The 25,911-nt window shown below is 36.0% G+C and overlaps 1 protein-coding gene across 1 annotated transcript; it reads left to right on the top strand.

Annotated features, from left to right (window-relative positions):
* Nucleotides 1–462: 462 nt before the first annotated feature.
* On the top strand, nucleotides 463–25,911 carry LOC133323948 (uncharacterized). Its single transcript, XM_061532848.1, has 3 exons — nucleotides 463–547; nucleotides 21,249–21,422; nucleotides 25,694–25,911. The coding sequence occupies exons 1-3, from the start codon at nucleotides 493–495 to the stop codon at nucleotides 25,906–25,908; spliced, it is 444 nt and encodes a 147-aa protein (XP_061388832.1). The 5' UTR covers nucleotides 463–492; the 3' UTR covers nucleotides 25,909–25,911.

Here is a 25,911-nt window from a genome sequence, read left to right as displayed (position 1 = left end):
GAATTGGAATTGGGAAAATTTTCGTTTGTAATTTCACTTTGTCATCTGAACATTTAACATCGCGTGTCACGGCGGCGGTGGTGCTCGAAATTTTGGAATCTCTAAAAACCAATAGAACAAAAAATAAAATTGCAAACTGAAATTGTTTGAAAAAAAGGGAACCGAACGCACACACACAAACACAATTCACACAAAATCGTTTGATTTTTTTGGTTTAGAGAAGCGAATAAAAAAAGAATTGAAATTGTATTTGAAATAATCACAGCGAAAACGAACGAAACCCATTTGAAATCCATATTTAATTTTCAAAAGTGGTACTGAGAACATAAAAAAGAAAACAATTTATTAATATTGAGGAAATTAAGATAAATTGTGAAAAATAAATTGAAAGATATCAACGAAAATTTTTAAATAAAAAAAAAATTAATTTTAATTGAAAAAATTAAAAAAATTTCATAACCCCCAAAAAAAGGAGTCATAACCCATACCAAAATGCAGTCACTAATCATTGCCAGTGTCATGGTGCTAATGTTAGCCGTACAACAAGGTAAGGTCAATCATTGATGAAGAAAAAAACTGAACTGAAAAACTAAAAATTGAAATTCAAATCCGTTTGCCTTCACTTCCATGCACTTCGAGTCAAAGGTCATGGGGTAACAAAAAAGCCTTTTGCCTAACATCGTAACGTTATTACGTTATTACATAATAATAAAAAACGCTTATGGAAGTCCGACCCTACTCCCCTTCCTTACCATAGCACACCAGCAATACTAACTACTCCCCATTAACTAACAATAGGACCAAGGAATACACACATACACTCACCCACACTTAAAGTCCTTTATTTTTTCGCAATAAATGACCGTTTACTTTAATAAATCGTTTTGCTAAATTCAAATATTTTTTCCACACAAAAGGGACAGAGGACACACTTCCAAAAAAAAAAAAATCACAGATAATCCTCCCCTCACACCCTCTCCAAAAAATAAAAAAAAGAAAATCCAAAAAGGAAATTCCTAAATGTAATCCTATTTGCCTTGATAACCAGTGACAAGCGGGAAGGGCAGGCAAAGACATCAGCAAACCGTTTGACTGCCAAAAAGCTAAGCTGCAAAGGACAGACAACAACAACGACGACGACAACATCCTAGCCCACCCAAGCAAACCAACTGTTCTTGGGTACACAATTTGCAGAATTATCACCGCCAAACCATCACTGGCCATGGTTCTTGTTGTTGTTGTTTTTGCAAGGAATATTTTTCTCTCTTCCAAACTTCTTACTCTCAGCAGCAGCTCTTCTTTTTTTGGTTACAACAACAAAATTCTTATCATTTCCGTTATTTTTTGGATTCGCAAACTTTTACATATACACTGAGGGGGGTTTTCTTCTTTTGGTGTACATATGTGCGTAAACAGTGATGCCAACATTGAAGGCAATAAAAAAACGTCGAAATGCTGAAAAATCGCCAAATTATGAATCGCCACATATGGTAAACAGTTAAGGAAAAAAATTGAAGGCGAATATGAGAATAAAATTTAATCAAATAAAAGGAAAAAATTGAAGGCGAATATGATAGGATGTAGATTTGACGCATCGCATTTTTATACCCTAAACAGATAAAAATGTCGTTAAGTTTGGGCGGGCCGAACTGTTTATATACCCTCACCATTTATTGCACATAAATTCGTTATAACGTTCGGAACATTTATATGAAGACTACGTCATATGCTAGAAGATTGTGTTAAAAAGCTAGGTGAGCTGGAGGTATTCTTCTACAAGTAGCTGCAAGTATTTTTCTTCCTGTAAAAGAACTGCAAGTTTTTTTCTACCTGTGGAAGAGCTGCAGGTATTATTCGTCCTATAGGAGAGCTGCAGGTATTCTTCTTCTTATGGAAGAGCTGGAGGTATTCTTCTTTCTGTGGAAGAGCTGCAAGTATTTTTCGTCCTGTGGAAGAGCTGAAGGTATTATTTTTCCTACTGGAGAGCTGCAGGTATTTGTCCTGTGGAAGAACTGGAGGTATTCTCCGTATAGAAGAGCTGCAATTATTTTTCTTTAAGTGGAAGAGCTGAAGGTATTATTCTTCCTATAGAAGAGCAGGTCCTAGTAAGAAGTCCCCCTCAATGTCATCAGGATAGTTCCTAGAGAACTTCATAATGAGTTTGAAGTTCCTCTTAATTATCAGGAACTCCTTCCCCGTGATAGAGTCGCTGTCCCGTCCGATGTATCGTTTACAGTAGTATACTGCTCTCCGATACATTTGGCAGCGATCTCCTTGGCATCGGCGTGTCTAGTAGATACTGGTACTGATGAGTCATCCATCTTAACGATGGGATTCTCATCAGCATCCCTTTCGACAGCCAACTGCCTGAGTAGTCTCGCGACATCACTGCAAGTCGTGGAGATCGAGTCCAGATCCTCAACCTCGCCAGGGTTTACTTCCCTACTCAGCAACTGGGAGGACCCTCCTTGCTTCGGAGCAGACACCATGGTTGCTGCTGTGTTTATCACCGTAGTTCTGATCACCGCAGTTTCCATGATGTCATCCTCGTCCGACAAGGGCGAGTCATCCCAGAGCTGATTAGGGATGCTCTCCTGACTAAGGCGGAAGGAGCCGGTTTCCTCTAGAAGATTGAGGAGAAGATCCGACTGCTTCTCCAGGCTTGCATTAACGTCGTCGAGATTAGGCCAGGTGGCTAAAGAGAGGTCCAGGAGGATGGCTTGGGTCGTCAACACTTGAGGGGGTTCATTGATATCTGACCTTGTAGAGTTCGAGACTGAGGGTGCCAAGGCAGCCACACCAGCATCAGTCGAAAAATCGCATAAATTGTTTTTGTTTTTTGGGGTGGGAGGTATTGAAAGTTGGCTCCATAGAAGTGCTGTGAGTGAGGGTTTGAGGTCGACCATAGCATAGCCTCTTACCATGGTAAGGACATGGCAACTAAGCCTGAAAATCTTGTTGAGGCGCCCAGGTATCAACATGGCTCCGTTCTAATACAGTCGGGACCCTGACTGCAAACCGTGGAACGCTGATAAGCATGAGGTCGCATGGCACCCCAGCGTTAGGGGAGATACTGTAAGAAGGTAGTGTCCCAGACCTTTGAGATGGATATAAAAAACGGACGCCATTCTCGCCTTGTCGGCTCAGGGATCATAGACACTCGGTCATTTCCTCCGAGACTCTCCCCCTGAGCCCGCTGATTGTCCTCGACTTTTTATTTCTTATTCACTGTTACCCAACAAATGGTGTTGGGCTTCCCACTATCCGCAACCTGTGGACGCGTCCGTTAGCATTCAGCTCTGCTCCCCGTAGGGAGCAGCTTTACACAGTTTCAACAGTGAGTTTGTTCTCTTGGTTGACAGAGTCGGCAAGATAGATCTTGATACATACATACATCTAGGTTCATTATGCCAGGCTCGTTCGTCGAAGAACGCATCAAAGTTCCGAAAGAAGTGACATATGGGTGGTTTGATTGAGCCATTGATTGCTAGATCTGTAGACTGAGATCCGCGTCTAGCTAATTCGTCTGTTTTTATCAAACCCTTCATATACGGAAATGGCGCCCAATTAGAATAATTACGAAAGAGCTTTGCAATTTAATAGAGACCTTTGGATTGCTTTTAAAATCATTATAGGCTCAGTCTAAATGATACTGACGGAATACATACACCTTCATACCAGGCCAAGAATCATCCAAAATGACTTTTTCTTAGAATAGGTTTTTTTTAATATCGATATGACATTAATACCTCGTAATATTTTTGCCAAACAGTAATCGTGTTAGGGAGAAGGATGCTGTCGGTGTACATGTTCTGTTTCCTACATTCGCGAAGCTAAAACTTATGACTAATATGTTTATACCCTTAGCTTCATGGCTAATGATTAACCTTTGCCTCACTGAAATATCTGTTTTAGAACCCAAGTTTCTTTGGAGACAATTTAAAAATGTCCCTTCGTCTGTCCATCTGGCTAATTGCAAAAATCCCAAGAATTTTAAAAAATAATATGAAATTTCTGTATTTTAAATGAAAATAAAAAATTTAATAACGAATAAAAATTCTGTCCCTTCCTATCTCGAAAAAAAAAATCAAAATGTCGAAAAATATATGGATTGTCAAGAATATAGTCTGTTAATTACATACCCTTCGGCGGGAAACACGACCATCAAAATATTTAAAAATAGAGTCCTGAATCCGGAATGACAAATCATAGCTCTTTCGGCGTTCTCCAGATCAATAATATATATATATATATATCCTTTTGAAAATATGCATAGAATCACTTACTAAGTCGATTTATGCATGTCCGTCCGCCTGTCAGTCTCTCTGTCCATGTTAAATTGTAAACAAAGTACAGGTCGCATTAATGATCCGAATTGGATGAAATTTGGCACAGCTCATTTATTTGGCCCAAGGACGAACCCTATTGAAATTGGAAAAAATCGGTTAAAATTTAGATATAGCTCCCATATATATTTTCGCCCGATTTAATGTAAACCGATTGTAGCGATGGATAATTAATCCACACACCTACAATTTCTTCCATGGTATGCCCATGTTTTTGCGCAACCGTTTTAGATGTGTGTTGATGGCTCAGAACGTTAAGTAGTCTGGCAACATTGTGTTGCTCCGAGGACCTAGGTTCGAGCCCTAGCCGTGCTCAGCTGAAATAATTTTTTGTGTTATTTGAATTTCGCCTTGTAAGGGCAGTGATCATTTCAAAGTAATTTTAAAGTAATTTAAATTTTAAAGTAATTTAAAATTACTTTGAAATGATCACTGCCCTTACAAGGCAAAATTCAAATAACAAAAAGAGCTGAATTAAGTTTAGACTGATGTGTGCTAAGTTTCGTGAAAATTGGTTCTGATTTAGATTTAGATATTTTAGTATGATTTTATGTAAACGGTGCACCAAACTCCAAATGTTTGTTCGATTGACACGAAATTTTTCCGAACGCATTAAATTGAGACTGCAGATGCAGACATAGCTTCCATATATAATTCGAATGGGTGTCTGAGTGAGAGTAAATGTTGAATAGTGCGGCATACCGAATAGCGTGTTTCAAGTAGGATATTAATCGATATAAATTAATTTGTCCCATTGTACACAAATTACTCTAAAAGTGGTGAAAGGTATCATATGGTCGGCCCAGCCCGATTATTGATTATCATTGAGTAGAAAATCTTCCCACAGAAATGATCAATATTGTCCCAAGTTACCGGGTTGGACCGATATTCCCCATCTTCGAATTTGAACTAAGTTTGGAATAAATAATAATAAGGGCAAAGTTTGAATGAAATCTAAATTTTCTGAAACGTATTTGGTACAAAGAAACATGGGGTCTAGAACCAATATTTCGATGAGACACATTTTCACGGTGTTAAAGTGTATACACACTCATCAGCCATAAGTCTGAGGGTATAATTATCTATTAAAAATTTCTGAAATTTGTATTATGGTTGACATAACCCGTTTTTAGAAATGTCGGTATAGGTCAACGTTTTGGTATGTTCCCTATATTTTCATTTCTAGTACCTATCAGTATATCCAATACCCTGTCAGGGTATCCAAAGTTCGGCCCGGCCGAACTTAACATTTTTTTATTTATTATTATTTGTTTTAATATTTCTTTCAACCGTAAAATTGTGTGTAATCATTGAATAGCAGATATTCCTGAGGTGGTCGGTCCATCCCATCAGAGATTTGAGGAAAAATGTCCAATTAGTTTTTGCATAAGAAATCTCTGGTGTTATCTGGGCTACTATGATTCATATATGCTATTATATTCATTGGCACACGTCTGGACCAAAAGGTCTTAAAGGTCAAATATTATTGATAATCAAGCTATAAATAAGCTAGGTGTCTGATTTTATTCATGATGAATATTTTATTAATATTAATCTCTGAAATATAAACTGAAACAACAACTACATCTTTTCTATTTATAAAAAAAACCTTAATTTATAATTTTAAAAAAAAATTACAAAACACAAAAAAATTAAACGTATGCAAAAATTTATTGTATGTACGTCTTAAAGCTTTTTATTCCCAAGGAAAATGAATAACTTGACATGGCTCTGTATGTATGTATACAATAAACTCACACACAATGTAAACATTCTTCGCCGTTTTTGGTCCTTCAGTGATTTTTTCTTCTTCTACTTCTCTGATTTTATTTCATAACCAAAAAATTCCTTTACATATTCTCAGTTCTCCTATGCACACACACACACACTTTCAACCACATTGTTTGCGAACTTTTTTTTGCTTCTCTCTTTTACCAACTTTGGGTTTATTTTCCCCACTTTCTTTTTGTTGTTGTAATTATTTTTTGTCTTGTTCGTTGTTGTTATTGCTTTTACATGCTAGTCACACACACACACGCATAGAGTTCGGGTGTGTATGTACATGTAAATAAATGTCCTGTTTGTTGCCTTCGTTTGTTTCAAGGAAAAATATATGTACAAGTATGTACATGGACTTTGTTTAAACCGATTTGTTTACAGAGATACACATATATTTACAAGCAAACAAACTTTTTGAGGTTATGTTATTGTAATCGTATACGAAATGCGATACCCGTTTAAAAAACTGAATTAGCAATTTGTGGTTTGAATTTTATTTATTTAAGTAGTTAGGATTTTTTATAAATATAATCGATTTTTTTTCACTCCCCAATTTAAAATTTCTTAATAAGACCGAGTCCTTTATATGAAAACGATGGTAAATGTATATATATATATATATATATATCGGACGAAATTATATATGGGAGCTGTATCTAAATCTGAAACGATTCCAACAAAACTTGACACACGGTATGTTGTAGTAACTTCAGTACGTTGTGTAAAATTTTGTCCTAATCGGCTTAACTTTGGGTCTTTGGTGCACCATTTACCTTAAATCGGACGAAAATATATATGGGAGCTATATCTAAATCTGAATCGATTTTCTCGAAACTTTACACACATCATTCTAGGCTCAAATCAGAACGCTATGCCAAATTTCGTGCAAATCGAAAGCTATATAGGGTCTTTGCTGCATTATTTACCTTAAATCGGACGAAAATATATATGGGAGCTTTATCTAAATCTGAACCGATTTTCCAAAAATTACCACACATCATTCTAGACTTAATTCCGTACGCTGTGCCAAATTTCGTGCAAATCGAAAGATATATAGGGACTTTGGTGCACCATTTATATAAAATCGGACGAAAATATATATGGGAGCTATATCTAAATCTGAACCGATTTTCACGAAACTTAACACACATCATTCTAAGCTCAATTCAGTACGCAATGCTAAATTTCGTGCAAATCGAAAGATATATAGCGACTTTAATGCACCATTTACCTTAAATCGGACGAAAATATATATTGGAGCTATATCTAAATCTGAACCGATTTGCACGAAACTTAACACACATCATTCTAGACTTGATTTAGGTACGTTATGCCAAATTTCGTGTAAATTAAAAAATATATAGGGACTTTGGTACTCAATTTACATTAAATCGGACGAAAATGTATAAGGGAGCTATATCTAAATTTGAACCGATTTTCATGAAACGTAACACACATCATTCTAGACTTAATTCAGTACGCTATGCAACATTTTGTGCAAATCGAAATATATATAGCGACTTTGGTGAACCATTAACCTTAAATCGGACGAAAATATATATGGGAGCTATATCTAAATTTAAACCGATTTTCCCAATTTCAATAGGGTTCGTCCTTGGGCCAAATCAATGAGTTGTACCAAATTTCATCAAAATCGGGTAATAAATGCGACCTGTACTTTGTTTACAATTTAACATGGACAGACAGACGGACGGAAGAACATGCATAAATCGACTTAGTAAGTGATTATATGCATATTCTCAAAAGGAACCCTGTGTCTATATCGTACCACAGTGCCTGTACCACAGTGTGGAGAAGGAGAAGGGTATACAAAACTGGAAAGCATTTTGTATGCTCCAGGAATTTCAAATGCCAAATTACAGCTATTTCGATGTAAAAATGGGACTAAAACCTACATCGAAATTCCCTATATATATATATATATATATATATTAAATATTAGGTTTAGGAAAAAGCAAAAAATCTACCATACAACTGTTTTAAACCATTTAAACAAAGCAGGATTGAAAAAGAAGCTCGATTATTGGGCGCCAAATCTCCAAATCTAAATATTTTGTAATGGCAATATTCCCTCAATCTTACATTAGTGAGGATATAAAAAAATCCCTTTCTAACCCACTGTGTCATCTGTTTCTACCCACAATTGTCGTCAGTATGTATTTCTAAAAAAAATCATCTGATATATTTATCGTTTGCGAATCGTTTGATTAACTTTGATGAGTATTCTTCTTTTTCTCGAATTTTGGTTCGTTTGTGAAAATTTAATAAATTTAATGGAAATGAAGAAAAATTGCCGATTTCATTCATGCATTCATTTCAATGTGATTGGATCGGCATAACTACGTTCGCAAGCTGGTTATTAGAGAGAGCCGACAGACGGACACACAGATACAAATAAATAAATCCGAGAGAGCAATCAAAATACACAATGTATTGTTGTAGTTATTAATGATACAGATACACAAATAAACCTACAAAATCATAAATTCAAATTTATTAGAGTGGGTAAGAGATGGATCTTAAAGAAAGTGTATAGGGAAATTAAAAATTTTAACAAAAGCTCTTATATAATAGGCCCAGCTTTAATCGATTTACCAGGTGGAAAGATTTGTTCTGCAATCTAACATTTTTTTTTTAATTTGAATTTTTGTTGTCTCCCACAATCATTCATATATCTCGACTCTATATTTTTTTATCCTGATACCAATCCTAAGAAACCACAGCCGAACATTTTATATGCATTACACATATGTATACATAGATATGTAGCTGCGTTTGTATGTATCAGTTTTCTATGTTTATTGCAATTCTGATGACTTTGTGACCATATACATTTATACAATCACAACAACTAACAACCACACTTTTGCAAATGTGAATGACATTGATTTGACTTATCATCATCATCATCCGCAAGTCAGTATTGACTGAAAAAATTCCAATCAAAATTGATTTCTTTGTGGTTATCATATTTATTTTCATAAGTCTTCTTCTTCTACTTCATAGAGGAATCATATCAAAAAATATATTACCTAGCTCGTATTTATATAATTACGAAAAATGGGCATTGCCAATTTGAAACATAAAAATATATGCTACAAATTTTATTTGATAGAAGATCATTAAGGTAGAGCAGATTCTTGTAATAGAAATCATTCGATTTGTAGCTCTTCAATAGGTACTCTAGAGTATTACCTTTGAATATCAAAACCAATTCACATTTTTTCACGAATCAGCATTTTGAGACAACAAGGTGCGGATAGGAGGTCAATTCGGAACGTTTTTTATACAAGCAATATGTTTTTATCAACGAGTTTTCGGAGTTAATTTTGATCAAATCGGCTATTCAATTCGCTTCAAAATAAATTTAAATATTGATGTACCAGAAGGAAAGGCCCAAAGGAGTGATCCAATTGGTCGGACTTCATCTAGGCTTGGCAAAAATAATAGGTTGTGCAAAATTTGGCTCAAATCGGATAGTCCGATCACATGATATTATAACATTAATTTTCAACACAATTTTGACCATTTTGTGGGGGAAGTACTAGAAGAAGTGGGCCAATATTCCTCATTTTCGAACTTGAACTAAGGTTGGGAATAATATTACGATACAAGAGGCTTCCTATATAAAACGCCAAAGCATTCTAGGTATTTTGAAGATCCCAACCCCATTTCATACAAGGATAGCCCCCAAGTTAGTGCTTCATATTTGGGATTTTCGGATTTGTCGGATTGTCCAACCGGGATGAAAGTAATTTCGCACAACTGGTTCAGAGTTATAGAGTTTTTTTTTTGGCAAAGAAGCTGTATTTTGGACCACATTTTGCAATCATCTGAAGGTCCTAGCCGCATTTGCAGAACTGGATGTAACGGGTCATAACCGATTATCATACTCTAAACAATTTCGAGAAGCAGATTTGTACGATTTTAAGGATTTCGATGCCTCCAACCAAAATGACTGTAATTTAGCAATTTCGGAATGCCAAAGGTAAAAAAAGAATCTTTTCGAAGAAACAAAGCTCCTAGTTTTGACATCGATTCTTGCCAATTTTTTCAGACGAGTGGAATTAAACGTTCAGGGCAAAATAGTTTTCCGTGTAAATGTATTCCGTTTTTAGGTATTTTGCAGGTTCTAAGGAATTTTTTGTTAATAATTAAGCAGTCAATAACAATAATAATAGTTCCTCTCATTAAATTTTTTTAGCCATTTTTAAGGTTTTAGCAACATTTTTCAGAACGAAGTGGTTGGAAGAAAATTCGCATTAAAAATTTCAATTTCGCACTTCGCCAACTCTGAAGTTTAAACATATTCTCTCAATACAGATTCTAGTTTTGATACAGATGTCATATAAAAGTCTCACTCAATATTTCAATAATTTGGTATTAAGGGTTCAGAGCAAAAAACGTATATAGGTCCATAGTTTAACAAGCTCCATATTAGATATTTTGAAGGTCCTATGTATTATTTTTCTGAACGCTGTGCAATGGTGGATCATTTTTATACCGTTCACCAAACTGTGGTACAGGGTATTATGTCTTTGTGCATATGTTTGTAACAGGCAAAATGAAACGAAATAGACACATGTTTCCTTTTGAGAATATGCATAGAATCACTTTCTAAGTCGATCTATGCCTGTCAGTCCGTCTGTCTGTCCATGTTAAATTGTTAACAAAGTACAGGACGCATTTATGATTCGAATTGGAAAAAATTTGGCACAGCTCATTTATTTGGCCCAAGGACGAAACCTATTGAAATTGGGAAAAATCGGTTCAGATTTATTTATATAGCTCCCATATATATTTTCGTCCCATTTAAGGTAAATGGTGCACCAAAGTCTCAATATATCTTTCGATTTGCACGAAATTTGGCACAGTGTACTGAATTAAGCCTAGAATGATGTGCGCTAAGTTTCGTGAAAATAGGTTTAGGTTTAGATATAGATCCCATATATATGTTCGTCCGATTTTATGTAAATGGTGTACTGATGTCCTTATATATCATTCGATGTTCACGAAATTTGGCATATCGTACTGAATTATTTCTAGAAATAGATGTGTTAAATTTTGTGAAAATCGGTTCAGATTTAGATATAGCTCCCATATATTTTTTCGTCCGATTTAATGTAAATGGTGTACCAAAGTCCCTATATATCCTTCGATTTGCACGAAATTTGGCATAGCGTAATGATTTAGGTCTAGACTGATGTGTGTCAAGTTTCCTGAATATCGGTCCAGATTTAGATATAGCTTCCATATATATTTTCGTCCGATTTAATGTAAATGGTGACCCAAATTACTTATATATCTTTCGATTTGAACGAAATTTGGTACAGTGTACTGAATTTGTTCTAGAATGATGTGTGTTAAGTTTCCTGAAAATCGGTCCAGATTAGGTCTAGAATGATGTCATATATATATACTATATCTATAGCAACTCTATATCAGACCAACTGAAAAATTTAGTATAGGTTGCAGAATGACATGTTTATGAATCCCTTTTCATGTTTAAGGTCCTTCAACTACCCAAAGTGGTGAAGGGTATCATATAGTCGGCCCCGTCCGACATTACTACTTTCCTTACTGGCTTATACAATGAGTACGTTTTTATCAAAGAGTTTTCAGAGTTAATTTTTATCAAATCGGTTAAGAATTTTTTCTTACTTTCACTTCTACCAATAACAGTCCTGTAAATGGTCTACTATCCATAGAGGATCCGTAAAAGGTCGTATACCTATAGAAGATCTGTAAGAACTTCCAATCACTGAAACATTATTTACTGTTCCTCTTAAGCTATAACAGCTTTCATATTCCCTTTAAAGGTCTCCCTATTTTTTCTGAAAGCCTTTCTCGGGTAATTTTTTTCTTCCAAAATCTCCATAAAACAAATCTTGCCATACACCAAATAAAACAGCAAAACCTAAATTTGTATGTATGTATATCATTGCGAGTAACATGATTATCTCGCACTTGGATAAAAAAAACTCGCACATAATCGTGATCGCCATCATTATCATCATCAGCATCATAATAATCATCAATTTCGGTGTGATATTTCAATTTGAACCGCGCCAAAGACGGTCGGTCGACGATCATTCAGAACACCATCTGATTTGTCAGGGCATCTTGGAATATTTGTGAGTGAACGAACGAACGACTGCATTATTTTGTTTGTTTGATAATTGTATTGTCGTCATCAGAATTGTCCGAATCCATCCATCTATCTGTGTGTTCAGTTTGGCATTGGATTCAATTAGTGCAAAGAGAATTATTTTAAAGCGAGGCGAATAATGGAGGCAGGCAGACAGACAGATACTACTGACATACCGACCGACCAGCTATGGATTCAAACAATTCCCCTTAACAACAACAAAAAATACATCACTCATAATCATTTAATGTTTAGTGGAAAAAATCACACTTCAAAAATTTTCCAAATCTATGTAAATTGTTTTGGGGCATAAATCGTGTGTGTGTGTGCGAGCACAGTGGGAGATTTTTTCGTGTGTGGTTGGTTAATATATTTATTAATGGTTAAGTATTAATCAGTATTTTTTCATAAATTAGATATTAGATGTGGAAAAAAGGTTCGCCTTTATTAGAAGGTTTATTGTACTATAGCAAGTTCGGGGAGATATAGCTTCCACCCACCCACTTCCACGCAATCAAATTTTTTTCTTCACAGTTTTTGTATCTGCATAACAATTTTGAAATATAATGACATGTAATTTAATGAAATTAAATTAATTTAATGAAATTCAATATTATTACCTCCCACATTCCTCATCACCAACAATATATATAATAACTACCCTTTCCCCTGGCGTAGGCGTAATATCTCCCACCCTTTATGTTACCCTATATTATATTTCTCCTACAAGAGTTTACCCATTTCACCCAGGGAGAAACCGCTTCTCCATGTACAACACTTGTAAATATGCTTCTCTTGTAAGACATGAACTTTGACTTGACCCAAAAAATTCTACTTCCGTTAAATATTCCAAGCAGGATGTTGTTGTTGTTGAGGAAAAAGGACATGTTTTCTTGTTTTATTAAATATACTGGGGTATGAAAAATGTAGTGGCTGTGGCCCAGAATAAATAACTTAAAAATGTTGGTTGATGGTGGGTGTATGGAACATATATATATACACAAATTATGTTATATTGTATATATGTGTGTGGTATTTCCATTTATGTTACAACTGTTATTCCACTTCTTCTAAATTTACATGGAAATAGGCTTTGGGTTTTATGTAAGAAAATGTTGAGAAAGGATATTCATGAGTGATGCAGAAGTGGTTGGAATGGATGGACGGGAACAAAAATTTCTCATAGTTTTTTAACTATAGTTTTAATAAAAACATTACTGAATAATAAAATGGATGATTAGAACGGATATCACACTACTTAAAATTTCTCCAAATAAAAGCAAAAAGGGGAATACCGGACAATGGACATCCATTACTTCTATTCTATGATTTTTCCATAAGCCATATAGCCATTTTCCTATTATCCTTTTTATCACCTGCCTTTCTTCAATAGAATAAAAAAATAAATGTTTTATGTTGCTCCAAATTGTCGGCGTTCTCCTTTTCCCTTCTTCTTCTCAATCCACCATATTTTGCTGACTTTAAGCCATTAGTATGGACAAAGTATTCTAAACCATCAATAGGAAAATCTATCCTTTGATTATGATAAAACTAATTAAAATGAAATATTTTTAGCAGGTAAAAACCACACATGCCGAACTTTTTATTCCCCCTACATGTGATGTGCATTCAAAATTCCTTAAATCGGTCAGAGCATTTAGAAGAAGAATAAATTGCTACTAATTTGATAACTGGACTAGGAACTTCAAAATACCGCAAATTAAGTGGGCCCTTCGTAAGGGGGGCTGTAATAAAAATGGTCATATACCGATCAATTTTTCCGGAAAGAAAGTCACTATGCCACTCCAAATTGTTTCAAACTATACTGAATTCAATTTCTGAAAATATGTTTTTCATCCTTTATACACCTGGAATGCCAAATCCCAGTCAGTTCGCTTGGGAGTGGCACTAAAGCTTCAAAATAGCAAAAATTGGCCGGACTTTCATATTAAAAAATATGGAAAAAGTTTTACAAAGTCCTTTAATGTCCTTCAAAAACCCACAATGACAAATTAATGCACTCCGGTAAGAAAATGTAGTTAATACCTTCAAAATATCGAAAATAGAGCGGTTCATTTATAGGTGGTCTATGTTCTAAATAAAGATCACAAATGAATTTCTCGACCCCAAAACCCCCCATATATATATAAAAAGTTAATATAACGATGAATAAAAATCGAATTTTGAATCAAAATGATGTTATAGGGAAAATCATATTTTGGAAAGTGTGAGTTTCGAAAATCGAGATAGACCTATGGTTCCCTGACCAAAGTTGCTTAGAATTGTCCATAGAATCATCCTAGGGGCAGGTTTTAATCGAATTTTTCGGCTCCAAACAAATACCAATAATAGAGCAGTATTGATATATGGAAACTATGTAATACAATTAACCGATACTCATTGAAAACTCAGAATATCAAATTAAAGAAAATGTGGTAAGAAAACATATCCAATATCTACAAAATACTAAAACATAAGAGGTACCGGTTTAAAAAAAACCCCCTAACAATGGCGATCTCTTTATATGCGAGATACCCCGAAACATTGGTCAATATTTATTTTATACCCCCATGATGGTATATACTCTTTGATACGATGAAAATGTGCTTCATCGAAATATTGGTTTTAGACCCCATGTTGGAGTCGATTTACAAATGTTCGTATGTCTGACTGGCAGGCTGCTCCAAACTTTGCACATCTTAATATTTCTTCCAAACTTAGATGGGGAATATCGGTCCACTCCTTCTGGTGCTTCCCCCACAAAATGGTCAAAATTGTGTAAAAAAATAATTTTAAGTTATATCATGCGAACGGACTATCCGATTTGAACCAAACTTTGTACAACCTTTCATCTTAACCAAGCCTAGATCAAATAGGCAAATGGGACTCATTGGTCCTTTCCTTCTGGTACATCAATATTAGGCGAAAGAAATATCCGATTGGAAACAAACATTGGTCATCTTAATATTTCTTCCAAACTTAGTTTAAGTTCGATGTTGGTCAAAAAAGAGTCAAAATTGTGCTAAAAATATTATTTTAGAATAACATGCAAACGGAATATCCGATTTGAACCAAACTTTGTACAACCTATTGTATTTACTAAGCCAAGTCACAATTTTCAATATTTGTAAATCCAATTTCAGATGATGAATGTTCGATTAGAACCAAACTTTTCACAACTTATTATCATTGCAAAACCTGGATCAAATAGAAAGATGGGACCAATTAGTCCACTTCTTTGGTACATCCCCCACAAAAATCTATTTTTAAATTTAATTTTCCCCAATCCAATATTTATAAATTCAATTTCAAGTGAACGGAATATTCGATTTGAACCAAACCTTGCACAACGTATTACCTTTTCCAAAGCTAGATTAAGTCCGAAGATGGGGCCTATTGGTAAACTCCATCTGGTACCACCCTCACAAATGGTAAAAATTGTCAATATTTTTAAATCCAATATTAGGCGATTCTATTATCTTTACAAAGCCTAGATCAAGTCCTCCCCCAGGAAGGGTCTATATTTTTTATAAACCTGTAAAATTTATTAAATTTAAACAAATTGAATAACTGATTTGATCAACAATAAATCTTAAGCCTCTTAGATAAATATATATTTTATCTAAAGGGAATAATGAAACCTGTGTGTATATCTGACCACCTCTGCAAACCATTGGCTGAGGGTATATCTGTCGGCAACACCGACTGGCCCAATGAGAACCTAATACATAATATTACAGCCAAGTTGGTTAAGAAACGTTCCGAAAGTCCCCGAATAATGGAGGATGCCATTATATGGGGACACTAGCCACAAACATGGGCAAATATTGATAATTTTTTATATTAAGACTTTATACTCAATGTGTCTTTTGTGTCCTCATGGCAGAACTGGAGGACGAGGTTATGACGATCCTATCATCCATCAACCCAACAACATTTCATATATTTTGTAACTGTTCGAATGTTACTACGGGTAATGTATTAAGGACAAAGTTCCCCCACACAGGCACACCAGGATAAATCTTCATGGTGGTATCATTAATATTATTAAGATCATTTCAGGTCTGTTAGTCAGATCTAAAAAGTATCCAGACAGTAAAACAATACCAATTCATATCAGCAGAAGAATGCCAGCTGCTAAGACGAACATCAGTAGCCTTGGCATAGCTACTAGTCCAATTCATCTACCATCGATTCACTCTGAACTTGGCAAATACGGCTTTCGGAATTTGACAGAATAGTCGGACATGGATTAAGAAAAAATAACTGTATAATTATGTACCTCAGATGCTACAACAGCAAAACCCACACGCCAAAAATTTGCATATACCGTATTCTCCAGATATGGCCCGCAGTGACTATCTCCTGTTCTAAGATCCCACAAAAAGGCCTTACGGGGTTTACATTTTTAAAAGTAGAAGCCTTTATGGAGTCTTCTGTCAATATAATACTCGGAAGTTGTCTCTGCATGGTCTCATATCATCTAATAGGTATCTTAAAATCATAAATCCTCTATCTCTAGACGTCCCTTGTAGGGTACACAACATTCAAATCTAACTCTTTTTTCTTACCATGGTTTTAACCCCCCTTCATAACCTCTATCATGTATCTTAAAATAATTCCCTCTATATGCCCTCTATAGATGTCCCTTGTAGGGTACACATTATTCAACTCACCCAAATTTAACACTTTTTTCTTGCCATGATTTTAACCTACAAAAAAACTCTAAAGCACTTCTTTTAAATATTCCCTCATGTGTCTTTGTGCTCGTGTTTTGTTTCTCTTCTTATTGTCCTTATTCGTTTGTATTGTATTTTTAAAATCATCCTTTTTTCGTTAACTTCTATGTCTCCTTCTTTCTTTACGGATTTCTTGGAAAACAATGCCCGTTTTTTTTCTTTTCTTCATTTGAGTGAGACAATGGATGAGTAGGCATCCATTAGTGGTTACTTTTGTTTTTGGGTTAAAGCTGTAGCATGTCGGAACATTTAGTTTTCTGCATTTACTTAAAATGTTTAAATTATAAAAGCTTAGACTTAGAATATAAATAATAAAAATTCGGATAGTATATCTTCCATAATTTTGCTATCGAAGTCATTATAATGTACTAATGTCCTAATGACTATAGTTCATAAAGATTTAAAAAAATACCTCCACCCTGAAATGGTATAATCATATAATCATGGCTTACATATAACGATTTTCCGATAGATCGTAACCCCTATTTTCAAACCAAATGGCTTCAGACTGCAAATTTGGCTATCAAAATATAAATATAACGATTTTCCGATAGATCGTAACCCCTATTTTCAAACCAAATGGCTTCAGACTGCAAATTTGGCTATCAAAATATAAATATAGAAGTTCCGCTCGATTTTTGGTATTTTTAAGGATTTTTTTCAACAATTCTAATTGATTGACCCCAATATAACGGTTCGTCAAATTCTCAGTATGTTGAAAGTTGTAAAGTGCCGCTTGACTATCGATAAATATAAACACCGGTGCCGAGTCACTTATACACAGTTGCTTGACTAATCCGTTGCTTTCAGAATTGCTAAAATCTCTGCTTGAAAAACGCTACAATCAATATTTATTTCTTCATAGAAAATTCCCGAACATGTACCTTCTTCCGTCTTTGAACCGTTTGTATATATATTGAAAAACCATCAAGAGGAGGAAGCTCATCCGTCCTGGACACTCCGCTTGGCATTGTTATCTTGAATTCCTCGAAATTACGGAACAGTTGCATTCCTAATGTTCGCAGTCTCCTATAAAGTGTAGGACATTTGCGTGCCCATAGTGTGAAGTTCGCCATGTCCCTATATCCTTCGTTCTAAAAACGCTTCTGAATGGCTGCAAACGAGTTAGTAAATCAAATGGCTGATGCTTTATTATTGTAAGAATATTAAGGACAACTGCATCATAACACCAGTGTACGATGGGCGGTAACAGTCCTCAGTCTTTTCCCTCTTGAGTTCTTGCAAAAGTGCAGTGATATTAGACCGCTTCCGTTGAGGAAGAGGAGCGTATAACATCCTAGACCAGGATGTTGCCGAGGTATTTGACCTCCAAAGAGAGTTCGACAGCTAAGCCATCTATTGTAGGTAGAGAGAACATTTGAATTTTGAGCTTTTTAGTGAATATTGTCCATTCTGTATTCGCGGGGTTGACTCTAATAACCTTTCAAATTGTTTTCAAGAGAAAGAAAGAAAGTCTAATCAGTCTGTAGTTTTTCGGTAAAGTGTATTAGCAGATTCATTTTTATATATATGACCGTCCGTCTGTCCCTCTGTTGTAATCACGCTATCTACTGAAAGGTTGTCTTTTGTCTGCAGGCAGGTCAAGTTCGAAGATGGGATATATCTGTCCACGTTTAGGCATAGCACCCATATAAAGGTACTATTTTGTATTTTTAGGGTTTTGATCGTATTTTTCCACCGAATTGGCTGTAATTTAGTATTTTGAGTTCTTAATAGGTTCCAAATCTATCCACAAAAAAAAATATGAACATAGGTACATTTTTTTCGGGTAGCCCCCATAAAAGGGTACCCCCAATTTTCGATATTTTGGGGTTCTTGAGTGCGTTTTTCAACCGAATTCGCTGCAAACAGGTAGCAAATCTCTCCACCAAAAATATTCGCCCCCTTGTTGGGGTAGTCCCCATATAACCCCATTTTTTATATTAAAATAGTTATCTAATTTGTTCCGTGTTTTGGATTTGGTTCTAAGACTCTGTTGTAATCTTTTCACCTGGGAGAAATGATCGGCATTAAAAATTGACCACTACTCTAGACCACACACATCTACAGTGACTCATCAGAAACTTCCGGAGCTTGGTTGGGAAGTTTTAATGCATCCGCCATACATTCCGGACTTGGCGCCAATCGATTGTCATATTTTTCTTGCATTGCAAAATTTCTTTAATGACAAAAAATTGGTATCTAGTGAGGATTGTGAAAATCGACTACTAGAGCTTTTTGCAAATAGAGAGCAAGACTTCTATGAGAGAGGCATTATTTGGCCCAAATCGGACATTCCGAAGCATTTTAAATAAAGTCCTATAGTTCATTTAAAAATAATGGATTTATTTTTCCTCAAACTAATATTTTGATTCGGTAGCAAATCTTCCTAATTTTTAGGGTACCTCCGAAACTTCAATTGACGGTACCCCCTATTATTCCGTATTCATGGGATTTTTGGATCGATGTTCAATCTAATTAGATCTAATTGGATATTTTTCGTTGTCATGGCAAATATAAATACCCGAATTTTCCATATAATAGACCCAAACAATTATTGTATGTCCACCTTATGGTATTAAGAATTCGACCCGAATTCGTTTTTACTTGTTATTTCACAACCATACTCCCCTAAATCTCTCCAAGTCTTCATTAAATGACGGAAATTCTTAAACAATTTGTTGCGGCTAATTGTCACATTAAGTTTCTAAATTATTTCCGGTTAGTTACACTTCGTCTATGCCAAATGGCGTTAACGACAATATTCACACTTTAGAAGATAATAATAATACATCGCAATATCAAAAGATAATCTTCTACACATTCACAACAACAAACTTTAGGGATGGCCATCTCGAAACTCCAATTTAAAATTAAGAAAAATTAACATTTTCCCAGAAACTGTCGAAATTTGAAAAAAACCCCTAGGTTTTTTAAAAGTTCTACAAACGATTTCTTAAGCCTATTTCCCATTTTACATTCCTTAATTCAAAGCCCTAAAATCTACTCATTTTTCGAGTGCCTTACAGGATAGACAAATCCCAAGAGACATTAGAAGCCTCCCAACTTTCACCCACCACACACTTTTTCTTCTTATTGCAATGCCTAATCACGTCAAGTTGATTTCCGTCTTTTTGTCCTGCGGTTTATTATGATGAGCATTTCATCGTGATTTTATGAATGTCTTGTCATGGGTGTTTATGTATGTTGGTGAGAGGGCATAGACTCCCCTATTGGTGTCTGTCTAGCTAGCTAGTTGGCAGCCTCTATGGGTGGCCAGGCATATAGACAAAGTAGCGAATCTCATTCAAAGAATTTCTTCAAGTGTTATTTTTTCTCATGTCTGAAGTGGATGCAAATTGTGTTATTTTGAGTACAATAACAAGAGCAGTAACAGCAACAACAATAACAACAACACTTTGAACTCGTGGTTAAAAGAGAATACAAGAAAAATTAAATCTTTTTAGAAATGCAGCTTAATTTGCATGAAAATGGGTTCCTTTTTTTATTGGCATATTGAATTTTAGATTAAAGCAATAAAACAAATTAGGTGTTTAAAAAATTAAATATTAAATTTTAAGGACATAATTTAATTTTGGTTCAGAGAATATTTTGAAAATATATATATTCTAAATTTTCTTTAATCCACGCCTTGGCTGAACTATGAAAAAATATTTTTAATCCACCCCTTGGCTGAACTATGAAAAAATATTTTTAATCCACGCCTTGGCTGAACTATGAAAAAATATTTTTAATCCACGCCTTGGCTGAACTATGAAAAAATATTTTTAATCCACGCCTTGTCTAATCTTTGAAAAAATATTTTTTAATAAATCCACGCCTTGGCTGGTCTATGAAAAAAATATTCTTTTAATAAATCCAGGTTTTTAGCATTTCAATAATTAATAAATTTTAATATAAATAAATACATTTTATACCTCACCTGCAGTAGGTGACCTACCTTACATTCCTCCACCAGTAAAGCAATTTCCTCACCCTATTATAAAATGTATTATCGCATAGTCGTCATGTCATAATAATGTCAATACACATTACAATCTCAATAGCTGCCGAAGAGGTCCTTCTCAAGATAAGATATAATTTCTAAAGACCTAGAAAAGGCAGACGCCATAACACCTGTTGATATCATTTTTCCCCTGTTTTCCATTACTCGATAAGATGTCTAATTTGTGTTTTCTTTTCTTTTTTCTATAGGTTCAGCAATTAAGTGCTATGTTTGTAACAGCCACAAAGATGCCAATTGTGCATTGGACATACCACCAGATAATCTACTAAAGGACTGTGAAGAACTCTATTCAACAAGAGGACGTGGTCTTTCGACATATTGTCGTAAAATATCACAAATTATTGAATTTTCTGTAAATAACTGTAAGTAGACAAATAATAATTAAAAAATATATTAAATATGCTTTAAAAAATCCACGCCTTGTTTGGACCCCAAAAAATTATTCCTTAAAAAATCCATGCCTTGTTTGGACCCCAAAAAATTATTCCTTAAAAAATCCATGCCTTGTTTGGACCCCAAAAAATTATTCCTTAAAAAATCCACGCCTTGTTTGGACCCCAAAAAATTATTCCTTAAAAAATCCACGCCTTGTTTGGACCCCCAAAAATTATTCCTTAAAAAATCCACGCCTTGTTTGGACCCCCAAAAATTATTCCTTAAAAAATCCACGCCTTGTTTGGAGCCCCAAAATTAGTCTTTAAAAAATCCAGGCCTTTTTTTGGAGTCCCAAAATTATTCTTTAAAAAATCCAGGCCTTGTTTAGAGCCCCAAAATTATTCTTTAAAATATCCAGGCCTTGTTTAGAGACCCAAAATTATTCTTTAAAAAATCCACGCCTTGTTTGGAGCCCCAAAATTATTCTTAAAAAAATATAGGCCTTGTTTGGACCCCCAAAAATATTCTTTAAAAAATCCACGCCTTGTTTGGACCCCCAAAAAATATTCTTTAAAAAATCTACGCCTTGTTTGGACCCCCAAAAAATATTCTTTAAAAAATCCACGCCTTGTTTACTTACTTACTTAGCTGGTTTGTGGCAGAACTGTCGTTCCATAAGCCGAGCTTAAAAAAAATTTCCAGGCGCGTCGGTCTTTTGCGCAGTTTTTTTTCAATTTGAAATACCATATTCGGAAATGTTGTCTTCCACTTGGTCTTTCCATCTTATCCGTGGCCTTCCCCTTCTGCGTGAACCATCAGTTGGTTCGCTTTTACATGCCTTCTGGGCTGGGGCATTCTCATTCATTCGCACAACAAGACCTAGGCAACTTAGTCGCTGCAGCTCAATACGTCTAACAATGTCGATGTCCGAGAATAGCTTGTACAACTCATGATTCATTCGACGACGATATTCACCGTCAACGCAGATCAGCCCACAGATCTTTCGGAGAATTTTTCTCTCAAACACTCCAAGAGCTGCCTCATCTGCTTGCGCAAGTACCCATGCTTCAGATCCATATAACAGCACGGCTAGTATCAGCGTCTTGTAGAATGAGAGTTTGGTTATTTGCTCAGACCATAGTAGTATCTGTTGGCCATCACTATCCTTCCCCGAATTTCAAAACTGATGTCATTCGTTTTGTTTATGGCGGTACCAAGGTATATAAAATCTTTGACTACCTCGAAGCTGTAGTTCACAAGTTCCACAGTTGGTCCGAGTCTACTAGATGTCTTGCGCGTTGATACAATCAGCTTGATATTCTCGCCGTTTACTGCCAGACCCACTTTGGCTGACTCCTTCTCAATGTGTTTAAAGGTGGCTGTTACTGCTCTCAGTGTTCGACCCATTATGTCGATGTCATCGGCGTAGGCGAGTAACATGTGTTGTTTGGTGTACGGAGTGTCATTTCTGTTCACTATTGCCTCTCGTATGACCTTTTCCAGCAGGATGTTAAAAAGATCATACGACATACTTTCACCTTGTCTGAATCCTCGTTCGGTATTAAAGGACTCCGAAAAGTCCTTTCCGACTTTAACTGCTGATCTTGTGCTAGTTAAAGATATCCTGCATAGCCGTATTAATTTTGCATCAATGCCAAACGCAGACATGGCTTTATACACCTCTGAATGGATAGGGCTGTCGAATGCGGCTTTATAGTCGACGAATAGGCGGAATGTGTCGATGTGTTTTTCGTGAGTTGTTTCCAGGATTTGGCGCAGAGTGAAAATCTGGTGGATTTGCCAGGTCTGAAGCCGCATTGGTATGGTTCAATAATGTCATTGACCATTGGCTTCAATCGTTCACACAGCACACTGGATAGCACTTTATAAGGAGACTTATTCCTCCGTAGTTGGCACATATCTTCTTGTATCCTTTTTTGTGCACGAGACACAGGATGCTGAGGTTCCAATCATTGGGCATGCATTCTTCTAGCCAAATTGTACTAATCAGCTGGCGCATGGTGCATTCTCCTTACCAGCATCTGACCACCAGTCTTCAATAGTTCGGCTTGTTGCCCATCGGCACCTGCTGCTTTATTATTCTTCAGCCGATTGATTACTATTCTCTATTCTGACTTAATCTTGGCTTGGTGGTATACACTCTATACCGTCATCTATTATTGGTTCTGAGGTATCCTCTTCACCGCTACTATTTGATACCAGAAGTTTTTCAAAATGCTCCTTCCAGATCCTCAGCACGCTGTCTGTATCTGTCAGTAGCATTACGACACTCCTGATCGTACCACGGATTTCTTGATGGTGGTCTTTGGTACCCAAGTGTTGCTTTTGTTGCAGTTTGTAGGGAGTGGGCAATTCTCTGCCATTATGCTTCTATATTATTATCGGGATAAGGGGTGCTTTCGTCAATCAGTTGGGTAAGTTGAGCGGAGTAGGCTTCTCCTATCTGTTGTGTTTGCAGCTTTTCGACATCAAATTTCCGTGTTGCATTAGATCGCACCTTTGCTGCTACATTAAGACGGGTGCGTACCTTGGCTGCCACAAGGTAATGGTCCGAATCGATATTCGCTCCTCGGACCGATCGGACGTCTAAAACACTGGATGAATGCCTTCCGTCTATCACAACATGATCGATTTGATTTCTCGTTGTTCGATCGGGAGAAATCCTGCTAACTACCATGTTTTTTTGCTGCCACGAAGTCAATCAACCTCATGCTGATGTGTCTTCATGGAGGCAGATTTTTCCGTCGGTGTGGCCAAAGATATTTTCCCTTCCGATTTTTGCATTAAAATCTCCTAGGTTTGTACTTCTTGAGTACATCCGCCAAAGCGAACACTGCGCCTGTTCTGTACAACGTGCGCACATTCCAGTGCAGATTCGCAGATCGTGGTCCTTTTTACGTTTGCGGGGGTCGTCTACATTAGGTGGGTTTGGTTTTCTTTTTCTTTGCTTTTTCATAGTAGGTTCGGTTTTCCGAGTGTGGGCAACTAACCCGACGCCTCACCCCATTTTTTATAGTTCTTTTGGGTGAACTCGCGGCACATATTAGCTCAATATTTCATCGGTTAATGGAAATAGCTACCCCAGGTGGCACCACGGGGAGGTCAGTGTCCACAATTGAGATGATAGAGGGACCAAGATAAACCTGGACTTCGCCATCTTAAAGCCAATCAGAGCCGTTGCTTGGTATCTATCATCCCCTACTCCAAGCACCCGCCACCCTAGTTTGGGTCCCTCAAAAAATATTCATTAAAAAATCCACGCCTTGTTTGGGTCCCTCAAAAAATATTCATTAAAAAATCCACGCCTTGTTTGGGTCCCTCAAAAAATATTCATTAAAAAATCCACGCCTTGTTTGGGTCCCTCAAAAAATATTCATTAAAAAATCCACGCCTTGTTTGGGTCCCTCAAAAAATATTCATTAAAAAATCCACGCCTTGTTTGGGTCCCTCAAAAAATATTCATTAAAAAATCCACGCCTTGTTTGGGTCCCTCAAAAAATATTCATTAAAAAATCCACGCCTTGTTTGGGTCCCTCAAAAAATATTCATTAAAAAATCCACGCCTTGTTTGGGTCCCTCAAAAAATATTCATTAAAAAATCCACGCCTTGTTTGGGTCCCTCAAAAAATATTCATTAAAAAATCCACGCCTTGTTTGGGTCCCTCAAAAAATATTCATTAAAAAATCCACGCCTTGTTTGGGTCCCTCAAAAAATATTCATTAAAAAATCCACGCCTTGTTTGGGTCCCTCAAAAAATATTCATTAAAAAATCCACGCCTTGTTTGGGTCCCTCAAAAAATATTCATTAAAAAATCCACGCCTTGTTTGGGTCCCTCAAAAAATATTCTTTAAAAAATCCACGCCTTGTTTGGGTCCCTCAAAAAATATTCTTTAAAAAATCCACGCCTTGTTTGGGTCCCTCAAAAAATATTCTTTAAAAAATCCACGCCTTGTTTGGGTCCCTCAAAAAATATTCTTTAAAAAATCCACGCCTTGTTTGGGTCCCTCCAAAAATATTCTTTAAAAAATCCACGCCTTGTTTGGGTCCCTCAAAAAATATTCTTTAAAAAATCCACGCCTTGTTTGGGTCCCTCAAAAAAAATATTTAAAAATCAACGCCCCAAAAAATAGTCTATAAAAATTCCATGACTTGTTTGGGTCTTTGAAAAATTATGCTTTTTAAAATATGTATTTACTCACCTAAGAAAATATTTTTTTTTTTTGTTTTCTTTCCAGTACCCCCCGATAGCCGTGTCATTCGTACCTGTGGTTTCCAAAATCAAACCAGCTACCAAAGCTGTTATACCCGTGCCGGTTTTGGCGGTCGTCAAGTTGTCTGCTCCTGCACTGAAGATAATTGCAACACAGCTGCTGGTCTCGGCGTGTCTTCTATGGCCATGGCCACATCGCTGTTCTTCGCCTTGGCATTTTTGCTGAAAAGATTTGTTTAATTT

This window comes from Musca vetustissima, unplaced genomic scaffold (genome assembly GCF_032173495.1).
Source record: "Musca vetustissima isolate MV318-11 ecotype Yass unplaced genomic scaffold, APGP_CSIRO_Mvet_v1 utg47811, whole genome shotgun sequence".
Classification (NCBI taxonomy): Eukaryota; Metazoa; Arthropoda; class Insecta; order Diptera; family Muscidae; genus Musca; species Musca vetustissima.
The sequence above is the reverse complement of the archived record's forward strand: the minus strand, read 5'-3'. Positions and strand labels throughout refer to the sequence as shown.